Source organism: Ammodytes marinus (genome assembly GCF_949987685.1).
Source record: "Ammodytes marinus genome assembly, chromosome: 2".
Taxonomy (NCBI): Eukaryota; Metazoa; Chordata; class Actinopteri; order Uranoscopiformes; family Ammodytidae; genus Ammodytes; species Ammodytes marinus.
This window is the reverse complement of record NC_137231.1, coordinates 2,787,563-2,809,882: the sequence shown is the minus strand read 5'-3', so window position 1 is coordinate 2,809,882 and position 22,320 is coordinate 2,787,563. Positions and strand designations below refer to the sequence as shown.

The following is a 22,320-nucleotide window of genomic DNA, read 5'->3' as shown; positions in this document are numbered from 1 at the left end:
TGGAAATTTACCCAGATTTGTAATTATTGTTGTGATGGATTTCTTGCCGCTGGTACAGTGATAGTAATGAGGCAATCTGTATTTAATCTCCTCTGTTGAATTCCCCCTAACCCCTGCCAAAGAAGCAAAAAAAAAGAACAGAAGTTCTATCTTAAGGAATCTTTATTTGCAACATAAAAAGGTTGGTCCACATAAAACATTACTTAAAATAAAATAAACATGGTTTATATGACCCTAAATGACTGTGTCTATCTTGTGACCTAAATGGCATCAAAACATTTATGAAAGATCACAGTTTTACATAACACAGCTAAATAAATGTAAGCTTAAATCCAAATGATACAAACAACAATATCTATCTTCAAACTGACGGTTTAAGTGTTGACCTTGTTACTACCTTGGTACATAATAAAACAAATAAACAACATGATTAGCTACGTGGCTACATGGTGGCTTCAGAAAGTTGTCATCTCAAAAAGCTATAATGCTTAAGTTCACAAAGATAGGAAAATGTGTAAGAAATGTAAAGAGATTTCATGTTAAGACCTGAGTTCTGCTGATAGTTGCAAGAATGTTTTTTTGGTCAAAATAAATGTTGTGTTTTTTTGTTTTTTTTTATCAAAGTACACAAATTCTATAAAACACAAAAATAGCTTTATATAAATAGCTGCTTCGTTTGTAGGTTAAAACAACTATTTCCAAATTTCACAAATTTAAAAATAACTTATTAATGTTATTTCATCATAATTAAAATATTGTTCAATCGATCTTGTTGCATAGTTCTGAGTATAATCTGTCAGCAGAGTAATATCTCAGAAAGAAAGGGACTGAAAACATTATCTTTAGCCGCCACAATACATGATGCAAACTAGACATTCACCTTTTGATGACAGAAGGATAATATGTACAATATAAAAATATTAATTCACATCTTGTATGAACTCTTATTCAAATGCAAATTATGGCTTTTTAAGAAACCCATTAGTTTCATTCATGTGAGTATTTGTGTTCAGACTGCAATGACATGTCTGGTTTTAATCATCCAACATATAAATGATGTTCACACTTAAAAAGGGAAAAGGCAAACATGTTTTGAATGCTTTTTGTAATGCACACTACTTTATGCATTGTTATCAATCTCAATGATAGTTTTGTTAACATCCTAAACTCTGCTGGCACGCTTAGATTTGCGAGTTGGCGTTGGCTCAGTACATTTTCTCTTGTGGACACTTCTCTTGTGAGAAGACTGATGACTCTCTTCTTCATCCTCAGACATCTCAGCCTTTTGAACTTTAGCACTGCTGCGTCTAGATTTAGACTGCGGTGTGATAGTTACTGAAGGGACCGACCTCCCTCTTAAGACTCTCTTTCCAATCACTATAGGTTCCTCCTCTTCATCTGATGTACTCTGCCCATCTTCCTCATTGTCATGGCCTGAACCTGCTGTCTCAGCCTGGTCATCTGAATCCAAAACTAAATTCAGGATGTCACCCTTTTCACTAGAACTCTCAACAGCGCCCATGTTTCCTTCTCTACTGCTTTCCTCTGGCTCCTCTATCGGTTCATCTGCTGAACATTCCACTCCATCCTCTTCCTGCTTGTCAGTGGCTGCCTCAGTCTGGCCTCCTCCATTTTCCTCATCGGTTTCCCTGTAATCCACTCTTTGTATTTTTCGAACGGATCTTCTGTTCTGATGTTCTTTGTCTGCAACAGTATCCATCTTCCTTCTGACACTTCTGCCTTCTCCTACTGAGGAGTCCACAGTTTGATCAGCTTTACTTTCTGAAGGCTCTTCTTCCACTGACTCTGTGTCTTCTTGAGCAGCTGGCGCTACTAAGCCTTCACCTAACGGATCAGCTTGTTCCTCAGCCTGGTCCTCTGCTGTATCTTCAACGTCCTCGGCTGAGTTGGTCTCCTCCTCTTGACCTGGTGGAATCTCCACTGTATCAGTACCAGTCTCTGCTTGGTCTGTTGAGGCTTCCTCTGTAAGCTCTGCATCTCCAACCTCTACCGCACTCTCAACCTCTTCCTCTTCCACATCGTTTTCTTTCTCCGTCTCCATTTCCACACTCTTTCCTTCTTCTCCTTTCTCCTGGTCCACTTCCTGCCCTGCCTCTCCTTCCTGTCCTTCAGTCTCTTCTGTTCTGGAGTCTTCTTTTCCCTCTTCCTCTGGCTGACAGCTTGTGCGGGCTCTTTTGGATTTACGTCTAGGTGTTGCCGGAGCAGACCTCCTTCCCAATCTCAGAATTCTTATTTGTACTGCTGGCTCAACAACTGGTGCTTCTTCCTCATCAGTAACCTTTTCGGTTTCAGCACTTTCCTCATCAGGGGTGTCTTCCTGTCCATCTGCAACAGCCTCTTCCACTGTCTCTTGCTCTGTGACATTTTCTACATTTTTAACCTGTTGACTTGCATCCCTCTCCTCCAGTTGTTCTCTATCCCCCTGGTCAATGGGCAGCTGTGCTTCCTCAGCTTGTTCCTCTGCTGTAGATTCCCCTGCTCCCTCCTCTTCCTGGACTTGCTTGCGTGTTCTTTTCTTTGCAGATCTTTGTGTGACAGGAGCAGACTTCCTTCCCTTCCTCAGGACTCTGACTTGGACAGCTGGTTCATCTTCTTCCATGTCTGAAGTGTCCTCCTGTTCTTCCTCAGCCTGTTCCTGTTGTCTTCTTCTTGATGATTGGCGCCTGGGCGTGACTTTGACGAGTTGCTTTCTGACCCTCCGTGTCCTGGTTTCGGTGACTGTTTTCTCTTCACCAACAGCGTCGTCGTCATTAGCCGTCCCCTCAGCTGTGACTGCATCTTCACATTTCTCCTCAAGCCTTTCCTCTTGCTCCACTGCCTTCTCCGGCTCAGCCTCTGCTGCTGTTCCATCCCTCGTCTCCTCTTCTTCCTCAGGAGCAGTCTCTTCCACAGTTTCTTCTTTTTCTGCAGGTTCCTCCTGGACTTCATGGTGGCTTTTATTCAGGTCCACCAAAACAACAGTTACTCTTTGAAGCTCAGTTTCAGCACTTTCTTTAACAGGGGTGTCTCCCTGTCCATCTGCAACAGCCTCTTCCACTGTCTCTTGCTCTGTGACAGATTGCTCAGCTTCCACTTTTTCCATCTCAACTTCTGTCCCTATTTCTTTCTGAGCTACAGCAGCTTCCTCGCCATCCCTTTCTTCTATTATCTCATCACTCTTGTCTTCTTCCTGGTCAGGTTTAGCTTTGTGTAATTGTGTCTCCTCAGTTTGAGTAGTTTCTCTACTCTGAACTGATGTTTCTGCTGCTGCTTCATCGACTTCTGTGCTTTTCTCTGCAGTTTCCTCTTCCTCCTCTTCTTGTCTTTGTGTGGTTTTGCAACTTCCCGGATCACTTTGTTCAATATCTGCTGCTTCCTCTTCCTCCTCAGAAATGCCCTTTGCCGCGATGTCTTTAGCTATCGACTCGTTTGGACATTCTCCAGCTGCGGTTCCTTCCACGTCAGATGAAGAGATTGACTGCTCACTCTCCACTGTTTCTTGTGTTGGGACTGTTTCCACGGCCACATCCTCCGAGGTCTTTCCCTCCTCTGGAGCATCTTGTTGTGTGACAGATTCCTCTGTGCCGCTAAGTACTTCCTTTGGTCCCGTCTCAGATTCTACATTTTCAACCTGTTGACTTGCATCCCTCTCCTCAATGGGCAGCTGTGCTTCCTCAGCTTGTTCCTCTGCTGTAGATTCCCCTGCTCCCTCCTCTTCCTGGACTTGCTTGCGTGTTCTTTTCTTTGCAGATCTTTGTGTGACAGGAGCAGACTTCCTTCCCTTCCTCAGAACTCTGACTTGGACAGCTGGTTCATCTTCTTCCATGTCTGAAGCGTCCTCCTGTTCTTCCTCAGCCTGTTCCTGTTGTCTTCTTCTTGATGATTGGCGCCTGGGCGTGACTTTGACGAGTTGCTTTCTGACCCTCCGTGTCCTGGTTTTGGTGACTTTTTCCTCTTCATCAACAGTGTCCTTGTCATTAGCCGTCCCCTCAGCTGTGACTGCATCTTCACATTTCTCCTCAAGCCTTTCCTCTTGCTCCACTGCCTTCTCCGGCTCAGCCTCTGCTGCTGTTCCATCCCTCGTCTCCTCTTCTTCCTCAGGAGCAGTCTCTTCCACAGCTTCTTCTTTTTCTGCAGGTTCCTCCTGGACTTCATGGTGGCTTTTATTCAGGTCCACCAAAACAACAGTTACTCTTTGAAGCTCAGGAAGCTGGGCTACCATCTCTTCAGCTAAAGTTGTTGTCTGCTCTTCACTAGATAAAAGTAGACCTGCGTCAGTGGGGGGTTGGAGTGATGCTGTGTCAGCATCTCCTTCTACCAAATCATCAGCAGCCGCTGTGTTCTCCTCTTCAGTCATGGGCGCTGCTTCTGCTGTTTTTTCCACTTCTACACTAACTTTATCCTCCTTAACCACCTCTACTTTATCTTCCTTTGTGGCTTCTCCTTGTTCTACATCTGCTCCCTCAGATGGGGGTGGTTCCACTTCTTCTTCTCCTACTACATCTTTCCCTTCCTCCACATCTACTCCTGGCTCTAAACATTCCTCTATTTCATTAGTGTCTTCCTCTTTTACCTGTTCTCTTATCTCCTCCTCAGTTGTTTCTGGACTGCTAAGAACTCCACTTCCAATAACTGATGCGTCCTCTGATTCACTGTTTTCCTCATCCACATCAGCACACGTTTTCTTTTCTTTATCAGGATCCTCTTCCAACAGCACTCCTGCATTTGATGTTTCTTTCTCTGGATCACAACTAGAAACTTCCTTCTCTTCTTCTGCTGTTATCAACTCAATCAGTTGAGTCTCTTCTTCAACGACTTGTGCGGCAGCTTCATTTACCTCTTCATCCGCTATTACTGTTTCTGGAGTAGCAACAACGGTGTCAGGCTGTTGTATCATGTCATTTGGCTCTTCCTCCTTCTCCGCTTCCATCACTTGCTCACTCGCTTCCACTTTCTGTTCCTTCCCGTTCACCTCAGTTAAAGGTAGAACATCCTCTGCTGCTTCCACTGCCTTTGAAATGATATCTTCTTCCACCACAGGAGATATCTCCTCTTCTGTTTTGTCAACAGTCTCCTCTGATTCCACCTGGTGTTCCCCCAAATGTTTGTCCATTGCATTTTCATCAGCTTTCTCTTCACTAGCAGAGGCTCCTGGTTCCAGGTCAGCCTCATCTGTTTGCACTTCCTCTTGATCCTTATGTCTTCTGCTTCGTCTGGTAGGTGGAGGTTTTGGTTTGGCCCTCTTCTGTACCACAGAAGGCTCTTCTACCTCATCACCAGACACCACTTGTTGTATAGGGGATGTTTCTACCTCCTCACCTTTTTGTTCTCTCTCAGATTCGTCAGTTACTGTTTCACCTCCCTTTACCCCAGTGTCTTCCACCCCAAGCTCCTTCTGTGTCTCTGTGTTTTCTTCATCTTCCTGTTGGTGCGTTTCATCCACGACAACCACATCTTCGTTTATGGAGGTTATTTCTTCTGGTTCTTTTGTGTTATTTGCAGCTAACTCCTCCACTGCTTTAGTTGTAGAAACTTTCTGTAACTCTCCACCGACTTTCTGCCTGTGTTGTGTATGTTTGAGTTTGGGTGTAGGGGTGAGCATGGCAGTTCTTGCTCTCAGAACTCTCCCTCCCTCCTGGGTTGGGGTTTGCTCTGGGCTTCTGTGTCGTCTAGATCTCCGTCTGAGCGGTTCACTCTGTACGGTTTGTATGGCCTTTAGGACAGCTCCTCTACTTTTTCTATCCTCTGATGTTGCATGTGTTAACAGACTCACCACAGGTTCTGTAACTGTAACGCTCTCCTCAGGCATTTCATCAGTAACCTTAATTTGAGTTCCCTTTCCCAGATTGTCTGCTTCCTTGTGTACCTCTGATACATCTTCAGAGACGACCAGCACGGCAGTGCCTTCATTGTGACACTCTTCCTCCTCTATTTCTGATGCAACATTCTCAACTGTTATCTGGGAGTCGAGGGAGGTGTTGTTCAGATCCTGTGTGGCATCACCTTCAACTTGTGGCTCCTCTGTTATAGGTGCTGATGTAACATCAGTTTTGTCTGAAATAATAGCTGCTTCTTCTTCTTCTTCAGGTGCAATATCAACTACATCCTCTCCATCTTCTTCTCCTGCAGCATCCACACTGAACACACCCTAAAATAAACAGGAACATTAATTATCAACACATCACTGTCCTGGTTGTGTAGACAAAATACAAAGAGGAATTTGCATACACACCTCAGAGTCAGAGACATTATGCAGCTCTGTATTCTGTTGCTCCTCTATGGGGGTTTCTGCTTCAATATCCTCGATTCTAAAATATGTTAGATAGATATTACATCATTACATGAATTAAATAGCATATGGACTCTAAAACTGTTTATGAGAAAATGGTAAAAATTCAACGACTGAAAAGTTGATTCTGTCCTCATCATGTTAGTGCACGTAAAGTTTGGAATTAATTTTGCACAGAATCTTAATGGTCAGTATAAACAGCAGGGATGATTACAGCAAGCGAAAATTGTTTTAATGTTCATATCATACCACATCTACATGTGGTTGTGCAGCATATCAATACAGAAGGTCATGCCTGCCCACAGCTACACCCATTAAAGCTGCGAACACACCGCACTGGCCGCGCGGCGAGATTACATACAAAGTCAATGCACTAGCGCGTGGCCGCGCGTCCACCCAAGAATCGGCGGCCGGCGTTGGGCGCTTGCGCGGCGCGTGGCCGCAGCTCATCAAAGCGCGTGAATCGAAGGCGCTGCCATTTGCGGCGCGGCCAACATGTGCGGCGAACGCAGAAGATGAAATTATTTATCTTTTTGGCGTCGCCGCGCCGCGATAGCCAATCAGCTTTGAGATTGCCCGGTGGTCTGCAAGACGAGGTGGGCGTGTGGAGTGAGGACATTGGGCTTCCAATACATTCTGCAAATATGTGTATTCTGCATCTGTTTAGCTGTTGGTTGTTCTTTAGCCAAGTCAGGAATATATGGCCCAATATGATCAAGCGGCGAGCCTCTTGCGTTCACGTGGTCAACCACCGCCTTCGATGTGGCGGCCGGCGGCGGCGGCTGCGTTCACGCGGCCAACCGCCGCAGGGGGCCAGTGCGGTGTGTTCCCAGCTTTACAATAACTCTCCTATGTGCCGGAAGAGGAGACTCTCCCAATCAGAGGAAATGGACTAAGCAAAGGTCTTTGGTTCAATGGGTCACTGTGTTCTAGACATAATCACCAGCAGTTTGAATGGAGAGGTCACATTCCAAGATAATACAGACAGACCTGATAATCTTCTCTGACTTGTCCTCTTTGATATTTTCTCCCATCTTTCTTTTCTTTGAGCCACTGCTCCTGCCCCGGGCTGTAACAGCCAAATCAGCCTCTGGAAATCACAAAAGACTCACAGTGAACATTATTACATTCAAAAGGTGTACACCATAGGCAACATGGAAACAAATATGAAATGCTCACCTTTTTCAGCTCTCAGTACTGTCACTTCTTCCTGCAAATTAAAATCACAGGAATACTTTTTACTTGGAGACACTATTTGTTTTACCCCCCAAAAAGTTATTCCTAAATGTAAGAAATAAAATGATGTACCACTATTTCAACCATAGATTTAGTTTCTTTAAATTGTGTAATCGCCTCCAACACCACATCATTTCCAGTGGCTTCAGGAATCACACGTGTTTCCTCTGTGAATGAGAGACTCTTGGACACTGCTGGAAAACAAAGTAAGACATGCAGAATTTCACTTACAATTTTTAAGATGAACTAGAAAATCCTGCAGAAATTTTAAAAGTTCAGGCCCCCCAGGCCGCCAGCCCCGCTTTGGCGGCCTGTCAAACATTGGATTTTCTAGCTATGGTTTTCGTTATTGTTATTATGGTTTAGCTATTTGTGGCACCCTTATGGGTTTATCTCAAAAAGCTTTGGGGGATATGCTACCACACGTGTTCTGCACATATCCAGCAAGTTTTATGATGATAGGATCTACGAGTCAATGAGTTATAACTTATGACCATTTAGCTGCTAAGCCCCGCCCCTGAGTAAACGTTTTGGTCAATCGCAGCCATTTTTTCAAACTATCCTACTAATATTTTAGGGACATTTGTATCGCATTCCCCCGGTGATGAGATGAATTAAAAGGATGGTGTGAAATGTCCGGGTCTGTGTTATATCTTACCATTCAGATTCATGGCCTGGATCTTGCTGGCAATTTTGCTCCTCTGTTTGAGCATACCTACGCCCTCCACCTCCCACAGCAGCTCTGTGTCTCCTGGGTACTGACACAGGAACTTTGCACACACTAACAACAAAAGAGGAGTACAATTAAATGACAGTTCTGTAATGTTCATAGTTCTAGAAATACCAGCACAAACAGACTGGAAGAACATAGATTGATACTGTACCTTTATACATGGGTTTTGTGAGGGGAAACCTCAACCCAAGAGAATCCTCTTTGAAACTGAGCACAAAGTCCTCCAGCATTTGCAGGCCGAAGCCTTTACCACGATGACACTTCCTAACAAATATGGAGTCCATCACAGGGAGCTCATAGCTTCTGTTTGTAAAGGATCTACATAAGCTGCCTACAAGACAAACAAAGATAAGCAAACACATTGTCAAGTCAATTTCTAGTCAAGTGGTTGAATTGAGTGGTAGGCAGAGACAGCATTGAGAAGACCAATAACAAAGTCCCTAGACACATTTATGTTTTAAAACCTTTGACATAATGTATTTGAAATGTGGTTGTTATTCATATTAGATACCACCTGACAGCAAACTACAAACCAAAGAACAGGACAGAACAGACATAACAGTCCAGGTATATCTATGGAGATATAAATATATTACATTTCAACATCACATCAATTACCTGCTGGTTTCACTGAGTAGAAGCCAACAGCTTCTCCATTATCCCAGAGGATTTTTGCTTGATCTTTTTCTCCATGGCAGAGGAAGGGAAGCTCCTCCTCCGAGCTCATCTCTTTGGCTCTATAGACCACACGATTAAGGATGTACAAAACTATTCTCTCTCCTATTGTCTTCACCTGAGGGACACACATATGGGAAAATATATTATTCTTTATATAAAAACAACCTGTCACATATTTGTTTGAAAAAAAAGCTTATGATGTTGCGCAACATTTCCTTTCAAGTTTTTTAAAATACTGTTTCCGCTTGATGCTCAACGTTTCAATAGAAGGAGCCAAATTTGTATGCCAATCTTACAGACAAATAGTCGCAAAATGTGGCTATGACACATCGTTCAATCTTTTCTGGCTATCAAGGGGTGCTGAATGACTGCTTTAACATAGAATTGCTTATTGTATATAGTATATACACACTCACCGGCCACTTTATTACGTAGATACACCTGTTCAATGGCTTATAAAAACAAATAGCTAATCAGCCAATCACATGGCAGAAAATCAATGCATTTAAACATGTAGACGTGGTCAAGACAACGTGCTGAAGTCAAAACGCGCATCAGAAAGGGGAAGAAAGGGGGTTTAGGTGACTTTGAATGGTGCACGGCAGGATGGATCCATATGGCGCTTTTCCACTGCGTGGTATCAGCTCAACTCGAATCGACTCAACTCGCATTTTTGAAGTTTCCACCACAAAATCATGGTACCTGGTCCCTGGTAGCGGGTGTTTTTTTTGGTATCGCCTCGCTCTAGGTTCCAAGCAAGCTGAGCCAATGCTAAAAGGTGCCAGGGAAGGCTGCACGCGTCGATACAAAATACATTCGAAAAGTCCCAGAGAGTTTGGGAGAATATACAACAGAATGGAGCCGAGAGTCTCTGGCCAATCAGTGGCCGGCAGTCTGTCACCTTTAAGCATCGGCTCAACTCGCTTGGAACCCCGGGCGAGGAGATACCAAAAAAGCAGCCGCTACCAGGTACCATGTTTTTGCGGTGGAAACGCCAAAATTGCGAGTTGAGCTGATACCACGCAGTGGAAAAGCACCAATAGAGCCCCTTTGGGGTGTGGTGGAACCAGAGATTCACATCATGGATGTGCTGCTGTCAGGATTTTTAATTCTCAATAATTAATGATGATATATCTCCATCATTAATTCATTTAATCAATATATCTTATATAGCCTAACTAACAATTAATCATTGATAAACATATGATATAGAAAGTCGTAGAACTCTATACTGCGTTAAAAAGCTCCTTCTGTAAGAACTGAGACATTTCATGACATACTGTTGAACAATTTTTGACTTTCCCAAAGCCTCGAGGCCAAGGAGTATCCCTTTCTAACAATGGCCCTCTGTAAGCTCGCTCACATCGGTAGTGTAGCAACAGATAAGACACCTTATTCTATCAAGGACACCAGCTCAGGCGTTTTACTCCCCATATGGCAGATTCAACAACCCGGAAGACGAAAGAAGAGGATTCAGAAATAGACCAATCAAATGCATATCTGTACTTGTTATAATGTGATGATGAAGAGAGAGACACTCACTTTTTTGGCTGTTCGCTTGACCTGCATAACTGTAACCTGCTGAACATCATTTTTCATTAAATACCATAGAACTTTTTTCGTCTGACTCCTCGAGCATTTTTGCATCTTTTTCATTCCTCTTAAGAAACGAATACGTTTTAATATTATAGTTTTATTACTGCCACCAGGGGCCTATTTCAGGTAGCTGGTTTTACATACTCTGGGTTTAATCCTGCGCTCTGAGTTGGTTGACGAGCAACTCTGGGTTTTCGGTTTCAGGACAGTGGATCAGCATTGGGTTAATCAACTCTGAGCGTGTTCACTCTGGGTGGAGCGTGTGCATAAAAGCCACCGTCAATGGATCGCTGATAACATGATTCACCATGGAAACAGAAGAAACAAATGCTTGATCCTCCCACTTCTCCACTTCTCAAAAAAGAAAAAAAAAGAAAACTTCTTCGCTCCTCCCACTAGAGTAATGGCGCTTTTCCACCGCATGGTATCAGCTCGACTCGACTCGACTCAACTCGCATTTTTGGCTTTTCCACCGCAATTTCATGGTACCTGGTACCAGGTAGCGGCTGCTTTTTTGGTATCGCCTCGCTCTAGGGTCCAAGCGAGCTGAGCCGATGCTAAAAGGTGACGTCGGCAGACGGCCGGCCACTGATTGGCCAGAGACTATTGTCTGGCCAATCAGTGGCCAGAGACTACCGGCTTCATTCTGTTGTTTATTCTCCCCAACTCTCCGGGACTTTTGAGTGTATTTACGCCGCGTGCAGCCTTCTCTGGCTCTCTTTCATTTGATTTGCATCACAGATCTGAATTTATTTTCCATATATTCGCTAAGCTCACCCAGTGTTGGTTGTTGGGGAAGTTACTTATCATACGAGAGGAGACATGTAGGGCAGCTAGCAGCTAGGCTAATAGTAGCCAGCTGGGACAGACATGATAGCGAGCGATTACATTACAAGCCTCGGACTGAACTGATTACCTCAATAAAATATTCAGGCTGAAACACGGCTTGCATTTGAAAACACGTATCCTGAAACAAGCACTAAACAGTCAACTTTATCATGCCCGTGTTTACGTGCATGATGTACGTGACGCATCCCTACAGCTGACTGCCACACAGTCACACATCGGGACAACAACCATCCCTTTTAATGGCCCGTAGCAATATTCTTCTACTTCTTTTAGCAAACAGATACAAGGGGGGTATTTCTTAAACATTTTTCATCCATGTTTTTGGCGGTTGGTTCAGTTAATAGTGCAACAACTGCTCGCAATTTCTGCTCTGCTACTTTGCTCCGGAGTAGGCTTTCAGCCCCTTACGACGACCCCGCCCACGTTCAGCAGGTACTATTTGCGGTGGAAAACGACCCGTGCTGCTACCAAACCAAGTTGAGTCGAGTCGAGTTGAGTCGAGTCGAGCTACATTTGCGGTGGAAAAGCGCCATAAGACATATTAACGAATGAGCTTATGGAGAAGAATGAACGGGGATATTGTCTCATAACTCTGATCTAATCACCTCGGCAATTCAGAAAAAAACGGTGCAAAAGTTTTTTGTCAAGAGCATCATTGCTTCCGTATGAGAAGCAAGTCTATTTTAAGAATTAAGTTACGCATATCAGCAGCAACACAATTAATAAGCTGCCGCTGCAAAGCATTGCTGACAGTGTTTTATATTCGCTGTAGCCTATTATGTAGGCAAGCTATAATAGGCCTAGGCCTACTGTGCAGTAAACAGACTGTCGCTTCTTTTAAATGGGGAGTGAAAGATATTAACGTTTGACACATAAGGTGACAGTTTCCATTGTAGATCCTGATTGTTTTATTACCAGATCCCTTGTCCTCTAGTGATCACAGTTTAAATTATTATATTATTTCTATATTCATATTGGGCTATTTAACGAGGCTTGTCTGTGACTTTGGGATGACACAAGTGAACAGTGACGATTGCGTGCAGCCGCAGAATTACATTTCAACCTGACATAAATAGCATATATGTTCAGTGGCACAGATGTTAAAAAACTACTGATAATGATAAAAATAAATAACGAGATACATACAATACGATAAGTTTATTAATCTGAATGTAAAGCATGTTCACGATGTGTAAGGTGGCCGCATATGAACGGCACGAGGGCTGAGAACAAGGCTACTGATCAGATAAATGATCGATCAAACGTAAAATCATCAGGAAATGATAAAAACATCCCGATGGAGATTTCTATGGAGTGATTTTGCTTTAAACTGTACAGGGTTGCGTTGTGACAGTGACTCTTTCTTCAGTCGGAGCTGCAGCGTAAAGTGAAAACAAACTCAGGGTAGGTCTAACCACCTATCCAGCAGGTTAGACCACGGCGTATGTTGCCGCAGTAACTGACTCTCGGTTGCGCTGAACCTGCTTCTTGAAACGGAAAACCGAGAGTTTCCACTAACTCAGAGCGAACAAACTGGGTTGCCTCAAAACCAGCTACCTGAAATAGGCCCCAGATCTGCAGCAACTGTGTGATGCTATTATGTCAATATGGACAAAAACCTCTGAGGAATGTTTCCAACACCTTGTTATAATAATATTATTATTATTATTATTATTATTATTATTATTATTATTATTATTATTATTATTATTATTATTATTATTATTATTATAATAATAATAATAATAATAATTCATTTTATTTGAGGGCACCTTTCATAGCACTCAAGGTCACCTTACAGGGCAGTGTTTAAAAAACAAAATCAGCAATCATAAAAAATAGATACAAGATACATTGAAACAATTTACACAAGTGGGGTGAAATGGGTGGGAGACAAGGAACTAGATTGAATATGTCAGTTTAAAAATATGTGTTTTTAGACGGGACTTAAAAGTGGAGAGTGTCAGAGTTACGGATGCCAGGTGGGAGGGTGTTCCAGAGGTGGGGGGCAGATCGGCTGAATGCCCTGAGTGACCAGGCGGGCGGGTGGTACAGTTAGTTGAATGGAAGAGGAGGACCGGAGAGTGCGGGTGGTTGTGTTGGTGTGCAGAAGTTCACAGATGTATGGAGGGGCGAGGTTGTGGAGGGCCTTGAAGGTGAGGAGGAGAATCTTGAAATCGATGTGGGTTTTGACCGGGAGCCAGTGAAGCTGCTGAAGGACAGGAGTGATGTGATCAATGGAGGGGGTTCTGGTGATGATGCGAGCGGCAGAGTTCTGGACCAGTTGAAGCTTATGGATGGACTTGAGGGGGAGACCAAAGAGGAGGGAGTTACAGTAGTCGATGCGGGAAGTGACCAGGGTGTGAACAAGGATGGCTGTGCTATGGGGTGTGAGGGATGGGCGGAGGCGGTTGATATTGCGTAGATGGTAATAGGCAGACCTGGTGATGTTATTGATGTGTGCTTGGAATGATAGTGTGCTGTCGAGGATGACACCCAGACTGAGGGGAGGAGGAGACTGAAGTGTTATCAATAGTGAAAAACTGTCAGGTTTTGTCTGGGTTGATTTGGTGCCGATGAGGAGAACTTCTGTTTTATTGCTGTTTAGTTTGAGAAAGTTGCAGTCGAACCAGATTTTAATTTCAGAGATGCAATCAGTAAGGGAAGTGGGCGGGAGAGTGGACGAGGGCTTGGTGGAGAGGTAGAGCTGGGTGTCATCAGCATAGCAGTGGAAATGAATGTAAAATTTGCGGAAGATATTGCCGAGGGGAAGGAGGTAAATGATGAAGAGTAGGGGCCCCAGGACAGAACCCTGGGGAACACCTGATGTGACGGGGGAGGAGATGGATTTAAAATAATTTAGTTGGAAAAATTGAGTACGGCCAGAAAGATAAGAAGTGAACCAGTCAAACGGAGTGTCGGTGATGCTAGTCACCACGCTTCCTGTTGAGGAGTGCTGTTTCAGTGCTATGGAGTGGGCGGAATCCGGACTGGAACTGTTCATAAAGGCGATTGTCAGATAGGTGAAATTGGAGTTGGGAGGCAACTGTCTTTTCCAGGATTTTGGAGATGAAGGGTAGATTGGATATAGGACGGAAGTTGTTGAAGTTGGAGGGGTCTGCACCAGGTTGCAGTGGATAATTGCAGAAATGAGAGGAACTAGGGAGGGGAGGGAGGCCTTAACCAGATGTGTGGGTAGGGGGTCAAGTTGACAGGTGGATGGCTTGGATTTCCGAATGAGTTCAGTGATTTCTGAGATAACAGGGAGCTGGAAGGAGGAGAATGAGTGTGTGGAAGGGTGAAAGTCGGCTGAGATATTGAGATGAGGGGTTGATCCAAGGTGCTGGTGAATGTTTATGATTTTATCGATGAAAAAGGACATCATGGAGTTGCAGAAGGAGGTTGTTTAGAAGTAGTAGTAGAAAACTTTATTGTCCCCATGGGGCAGTTGGGTTTGCGGCACAGTCGCACTTCATGACATGACATCAGACAAATGACACAAACAGATAGTCCATACATCAGACACTGACAGACATAACATGAAGAACATACATTACACACTACAATACACTATACACCCTTGGACATGACCAGGCCAGCTGGACATAGCTTATTTTGACTGATTTAAGGCTTTTATGGCTTGTGGTACAAAAGAGAATTTGGATCTGTTCTTGGTCATAAGGGGTAGGCAGAAACGACGAGCAGATAGCAGTAGTTTAAAATGGGATGCCAGGGGGTGTGTACAGTCACATACAATGTTATTGGCCTTTTTCACCAGTCTGTCTTTGTAAATGTGTTCAATGCTCGGTAGTGTGATCCCAAGTAACTTGCTGGCAGTTGTAACTGTTTTTCTGATTGTCTTTTTCTGTGACTCGGTGGCATTTCCAAACCAGCAGACAATACAGAAGGTTAAAACACTTTCAATGAATGCAGTATAAAATATTTGGAGCATTCTGTTATTGACATTAAAAACAAGCATTTTATTTAGAAAGTACATCCTTTGCTGTGTCTTAGTGTGCAAAAGATCAGTCCATGAGTCCCATTTAAGCTTGTTGTCCAGTACAATGCCAAGGTATTTGTAGTTTGTCTCCCCATTGATAAAAGTGTCAGTGGATTGTTGTGACTTTCTAAAATCTATGGACATCGCTTTGGTCTTTTTAGTGTTTAAAATTAAGTGTGACTTATTGCACCATTCTAGAAAGGAGTCTAAAACTGGCCCATGATCTACCTCCTCATCCCGTAGCAGACTCACTAGGGCTGTGTCATCTGCGTATTTAATAAAGTGCCTGTTTTGTAAAGTGCTAGTGCAGGAATTTGTGTATAAAATAAATAATAAAGGAGATAAAACACATCCTTGTGGGGAGCCTGTGGATGTTGTCATCGCATCAGACAGAAATGAGCCCACTCTGACCCGCTGGACTCTACTGTTAAGAAAGTTCATGATCCAATAAATAATACCTGTATTAAGATTGAATTCACTGGCTAAAATGTCTGCAAGAATGTTAGGTTGCATGGAGTTAAAAGCAGATGTAAAATCCACAAATACAATCTTAGCATGAGTCTTTGGTTTCTCAAGGTGAGTGTGCAAAAGGTAGCCTGGAAATCCAGACCCTGATATCTTGAACGATAGAGGGTCTGGCCACGATCAATAGTAATTTCCATCTCAAGGGGCGGCTCCTACTTGTGCATTTCAAATGCCACTGCACGCAATTGGATAGCACTACAACCAATCAGAGCGATGCACAAGGCGACGTAAGCCCCTTTCGTTTAGCGAACAGCTGTTAAACTGTTAAATTAAACGTTTGCCGTTGTATGTCGGCAAAATAGAACATTACACTTACTTGCTAATGAAAGATTTGAGTGCCGTCTTCCAAATCGTTAAGGGTCGAGGCCAAAGCAGTCTCAAACTCACACAACATATCCGCAGCCATCTTTGATGTTTACTATCACGGCTTCGACGTCGCATGCACGTCACTGTCGTCATCCGGTTACGTCCTCCCCAGAGCACCATATAAGGGGCTCTGGCGCGCCCGGCAGATTTTTGGCTTTCTTGATAAAGCTTTAACGGAGCGTGTCCAGACCAACACGCGCAGGAGGAGTGAACCAGGAGGAGTTAAAAATGTCAATGAACACAGGGGCTAACTGTTAGCACAGTGCTTAAGGATATTGCCACAGATGTTGTCAGGGCCAGGGCTTTTCCGTGGGTTACAGCGACTAAAAAGGTGAAAGACATCCGCTTGTCTGATGTTTAGGTCAGATGCAGGGGGTGGAGGGGGCAGCACGATGCCAGCTCCAGCATCGCTGCCACTCTCAAAGCGACAGAAGAAGCTGTTGAGCTGGTTTGCCCTTTCCAGTCCCTCATCTCCAGGCAGGATCAGGGCAGGTTTCCCTCTGCCCTTGTGTGGGACATTAGTCATGGTCTTGATCCCCTGCCATGCCTCACGGGAGTTGCCTGACACCAAGGTGGCCTCAATCTTCTGTCTGTAACTGTACTTATCCAACTGTATTTGCCTTTTAATCTGTCCCCTAGAAGTGAGGGGGGAGAGAATCCTGGGGTTGGGTAATTTTGTTTAGTAGGGAAAACAGTGACTTAGAGTTTCCTTTGTTGGCAGTGATCAAATTGTAGTAGTAGTGGGTTTTAGTGCTGGCAATGGAGTCCTTATAATGCAAGATGTGGTTCTTGTACATCTCTTTGTGAATACTGAGACCAGTTTTCTTATGAAGACGTTCAAGTTGCCGACCTTTGGCTTTCATTAAACAGAGATCGGGAGTGAACCAAGGGGCAGAGATGGAAAAGGAAACAGATCTGGTTTTTAATGGGGCAAGGGAATTAAGGATATTATTGAGTCCAGTGTTGTAATGAGAGACCAGATCATCAGGAGTGGGTAGATTGTGAATGTCAGGGAGGCATGAGGAGTGGATTCTTGAAGTGAGAGTGGCAGGGTCAATATTCTTTATATTACGAAATGAAATAGGGCGGGGTTTTTTTGAGATGGAGAGAGTGAGTTTAAATGTAAATGAGAGGAGAAAATGGTCAGTTATGGGGAGTTCATCAGCTGTGATATCAAGGGGGTGACACCAGAGCAGCAGATTAAGTCCAGAATGTTTCCTTTGGAGTGTGTGGGGAAAGTGGTATGTTGTTGACATCCAACACTCTCTAAACAGGAAGTAAAGTCTTTGGTGAGAGGCAGATTGATATTGTCCATCTGAATGTTAAAATCACCCAGTAGAATTATGTTTGGTGAGAGAGAGGATAAATGGGTGAGAATGGCAGCAAAGTCATTTAAAAATTCACTATTCGGTTTAGGGGGGCGGTAGACGGTAGCAATGATGGTTGGAGTGGGACCAGACAACTCGCAGACAACAGATTCAAACGAGCTGCAGACAGGCACTGACACCGGCAAGACCTTCAACTTATCGCGGTAAATCATCGCGAGACCTCCTCCCCGGCGAGAGCCACGGGGTTGACAGACGTAAACAAACCCGCTAGGAGTGGATTCAATCAGCTGAGAGAAGTCGTTGGGCTGTTGCCATGTCTCGGTTAAACATAGAAAGTCTAGCTTGCGATCAGTGATGATATCCTGGATAGATGTCCTTTGCTTGTCAGTGAGCGGATATTAAGCAGAGCGAAGTTGAGTGCGGTTTTGTCACAGCTGACGGAGCTAGCCGACCGAGCTAGGCGGGCTAACACACTGTGGTCGACGCTGTGGTCGACAGCCCGGCTGGTTGAGCGTGGAGGGGGAGGAGAGCTGGACCAGATGGACTTAATTCCTGTAGAGCTGTTGTGGTGGAAATTCCTGCGGGTCCCTCGGTGGATGTATCTACGGCGGGGCTGGAAGGCGATGTCCGGGTGGAGGTGGAAAGCCTCCGGCGGAGGTCCGGGCAGGTGACAGCGGAGCCGGAGCAGGTCAATGGCTGAGTACTGGAGCAAACCCGTCACTGGTAGATGAGCAGGCATTAATAAGATCCAGACACAGACAAACCAGATGTATGTCCTAGCGGCCCACATTGTAGACTTTGGCAGCATCCAGTGGAGACGCCAGTTGAGTCTCAAACCGGAGCAAAGCAGGTAAGCTAGCCACCAGTGAATTGTAATTTTCAGAGAAACGGTTGTGCCAGAAGATCATAGAAATAATCCAAATTATGCCAATCACATTGTCCCGATTAGGTCATAGAATCATAAAATAAATGTTGAAGGTATGGAGAGTTAAAAAGTTCAAAAAAGTTACAAAGTTACCGGTGAGCAGCGGCATCAAGTTGCCAGCGTTCACTCGTTGCCATGGTTTTATCAATCAATCATTGTTGAACGTATGCCACGAACGAAGAATTAAAGACCTACTTCACCTGTGGAAATATGAAGGTGTATTGAACTCTGAGATCCTATGCAGTACACATGTGCAAACATTTTAGAAATCGGTTCATTCTAGCCTGAGAAAAGGCAGAAAATGGTCTCACTGTCTAACCCTACATTTTTCCATGTGTGACATCACAACCGGTTCCGTATGGGTGAAGTATTCCTTTATGGCAGTTCTGAAGGCCAAAGGAGGTCCAACCCGGTACTGGCAAGGTGTACCTAATAAAGTGGCCGGTGAGTGTATATGTATCCTCAGATGTCATGTGAATAAATAGTAAGCGGTAAAACCCTCCCTCATACCTCCACAGCTCCATGTCGTGCAGAAGGGTCTGCTGTGTTTAAGATGTGGTCTACTGTCCACCAGCGGTCCAGCAGATACAGAGCCACAGCAGTGAAGGGGTCACGGGGAGAGAAGAGGGCCAGGATCTTCTGCTTATCATTGGATCCATACAGAGGGACAAAGCCCACACTGGACACATCTATGGTGACCTGAGGACAGACAAATCATATCACATCATATATTGATATTGAAGAAAAAACACTAACATATTGTCTCAACAGAAAAATCCATCCATAAAAAGCCATTTCTAAAGATGCAAACACTATTATATCCGCACGATACAATGCAATAGCCACACGTCCTACTTAATGATGTGATCTTTCTAGAATTCTGGGTCCTAGTCCACAGCAATAATTCTGGATCTGGACCCAAGATTTTGAACGGCCTAGATGCTGCTCTTGTCCATTATGACCCTTATTGACCTGACATTTAGGGCTGACAGTACACATATTGAGTCAGGAGGAGTGAGCTATAGGCCAGCCCTGATCAGCACGGTGTTTTACCTGTGAAGAGTCAGAGAGGGTGAGGTGTTCAGGAGCATCAGGGTCGCTGTAGAGGAGCTTGGTCATGTAGTTGTGGGCCAAGTGTTCCAGCTCTGCCTGGCTAACGTTAGCCAGGATATCAACGGGGAACTTCATCCCTGCAAAACACACAACACACAGCAGTGAGAGAGAGCAGTGTGTCACCCCACACATATACACTCACCGGCCACTTTATTAGGTACACCTGTTCAATAGCTTATAAAAACAAAACGCTAATCAGCCAATCACATGGCAGCAATTTAATGCATTTATGCATTTAGACGTGGTCAAGACAATGTACTGAAGTCAAACAGAGCATCAGAATGGGGAAGAAAGGGGGTTTAATTGACTTTGAACATGGCATGGCTGATAGTATACGGCAGGATGGATCCATAGCTTCACGTTGTTTACGCCAAATTCTGAACCTGCCATCTGAATGTCGCAACTGAAATCGAGACTCATCAGAGCAGGCATGATTTTTCAATCTTCTTTTGTCCAATATTGGTGATCCTGTGAGAATTGTAGCCTTATTTTCCTGTTCTTAGCTGACAGGAGTGGCACCCGGTGGGGTCTTCTGCTGCTGTAGCCCATCTGCTTCAAGGTTGGTCGTGTTGTGCATTCAGAGATGGTATTCTGAATACCCTGGTTGTAACGAATAGTTATTTGAGTTACTGTTGCCTTTCTATCATCTCAAACTAGTATGCCCATCCTCCACTGACCTCTGACTTCAACAAGGTATTTTACGTCCACACAAATGCCGCTCACTGGATATTTTTCTTTTTCAGACCATTCTCTGTAAACCCTAGAGATGGTTTAGAGTGAAAATCAAAGTAGATCAGCAGTTTCTGAAATACTCATAACAGCCCTCCTGGCACCCTCAACATTGCCATGTTCAAAGTCACTTAAAACCCCTTTCTTCCTCATTCTGTTGCTCGGTTTCAACCTCAATAAGTTTTCCCGTCCAGGTCTACATGCCTAAATGCATTGAGTTGCTGACATGTGATTGGCTGATACATGATATGTGTTAACAAGAAGATGAACCGCTGTACCCAATTAAGTGGCTGGTGTATATCTGTGACTATGGATTCATGGAACTGTCCAAAACAGTGAATATCTCCTCACGATCCGCTAACAGTCTGTACTGTGTAAGCGCTGAAAAACAAAACAGTGCATGTACATACAAAGCCTTTTTAGGCTCTGTAAACTGGCATGTCGCTAGTTAAGCTGGCCCCCCTTTGTTTACTTATCCTTTGTTTACATGCAAGTTTACAGAGTGTAGGCTGTGTATTAACACTGGATTTTTGATTTTTTTTGCACACACACACATAGTACAGACAGGTGGGGGGGGGGGGGAGAATCGTGAATATGTATGTTCACTGATTTTGACAAAAAGTGTTTATTGACAACAAGCGTTGTCATAAACAAAAGAACAGAATCACTGACTCCCCCTTTTAAGTAATAAAAAAAAATGTGTCTGTGCTAATAGCCCTTGGAATAAGTAGCCGGCTCACATATGTCATTTATCAGCTGGTAAGTTTTAAGCAAATGTTAACCAAAGATAATACTAAAGACCATTGTTTGGTACTATTATCAGTGGCGGATGAATTCACATTTGGTGTAGTTAGTATTTTGGCCAGCCAGGGCGCTGTCACCCATGTGTAACAGTGTGTGGCTCGTGGATATGTTTGTAATAGTTTCTGGACAACAATTGAACTCTATGACTAGAGCTGAAACAACTCTTCCAGTAAGTAATTAAGTCCAGGATAATTGATAAAGCCAGCCTTGACCTAGTCTAGTCTGGGCAACTTGGATTAGTCAGTTGCACGAACACCAATCCACGTGCCAGCCCATGGCTTTCATTAGTAGACCACAAGATCAATCCCAGATTTACTGATGCAGAACTGGAAAAGACGGCCCATTTTCCCAGCTAGTTTAAAGCTCCCATTTTCGGTTCTATTATACACCATATTATATGGTCTTAGTGGTCCCTAATACGTTTTTCTTTAAATATACAATCTTTGAGCTGCCCCCGCCCCCTGTCCGGAAGCGAAGCCAGATACGCCTCGCCCTCTGTCTGTCAGGGCCGTGGACCAATAAGAAATAGGGGTGTGGGCTGCACAGTGGAAGCTTCTGGCTTTCCAGTTTTTGAGGTCAGAAACTAGGAGAATTCTGACAGGAGTATATTGGGGGGAGGGGTGGGGGTTTCAGAAAGGGGGAAAGTGAGAAAAGGAGAGATTGTTATTTTTTTAAATATTTTGGCAGTCTCTAGGCACACCGTGAACCCATGGATATGTTAGAACACATTTAAAAAGTGCATTTAGCATAATATGTGACCTTTAAATCGTAAGTGAGGGGGCTGTTCATTTCATAAAAGCAGCTGTATTCTCTTCCAAGTGACAGTGAACAGTCTACATGTGCATCCTTTATGAGGTCCTTTAACAGGCCAATAAAAAATTAAGCAACACACAGAGGATCATAAAATAACTACAAGTTGATTGTACAGTGACAGCTGACTTAAACGATGGCTTCATGAATCACCAAGAAGTTCATGTTCCAGCTCTAAACACCTTAGTGAAAACAGTGGATTTGTTTCCATGTGCAGCTGAATTTTCTTAGCCAATTTCTTGGAAGACAACCCTGGCTCTATGTGAGTTCCGTAGATGTATAGTGAAATGATTTGACATGATTTATAACACATTAGTTGAGCCCCCCTCCCCCCTTGTG

The 22,320-nt window shown here is 44.0% G+C and overlaps 1 protein-coding gene across 1 annotated transcript in view; it reads right to left on the bottom strand.

Annotated features, from left to right (window-relative positions):
* Window positions 1-563: 563 nt before the first annotated feature.
* Window positions 564-22,320, bottom strand: part of LOC307265468 (uncharacterized protein) — a 25,761-nt gene continuing 4,004 nt past the window's right edge. Inside the window, exons 2-11 of the mRNA XM_080047215.1 lie at window positions 19,579-19,715; window positions 19,036-19,224; window positions 8,877-9,051; window positions 8,410-8,589; window positions 8,184-8,306; window positions 7,598-7,719; window positions 7,469-7,499; window positions 7,280-7,379; window positions 6,233-6,308; window positions 564-6,148 (exon numbers count right to left, since the gene is read on the bottom strand). Coding sequence (XP_079903341.1) covers window positions 1,163-6,148; window positions 6,233-6,308; window positions 7,280-7,379; window positions 7,469-7,499; window positions 7,598-7,719; window positions 8,184-8,306; window positions 8,410-8,589; window positions 8,877-9,051; window positions 19,036-19,224; window positions 19,579-19,713 — 6,117 coding nt within the window. The 5' untranslated portion in view covers window positions 19,714-19,715 and the 3' untranslated portion in view covers window positions 564-1,162. The remainder of the gene's footprint in view (window positions 6,149-6,232; window positions 6,309-7,279; window positions 7,380-7,468; window positions 7,500-7,597; window positions 7,720-8,183; window positions 8,307-8,409; window positions 8,590-8,876; window positions 9,052-19,035; window positions 19,225-19,578; window positions 19,716-22,320) is intronic.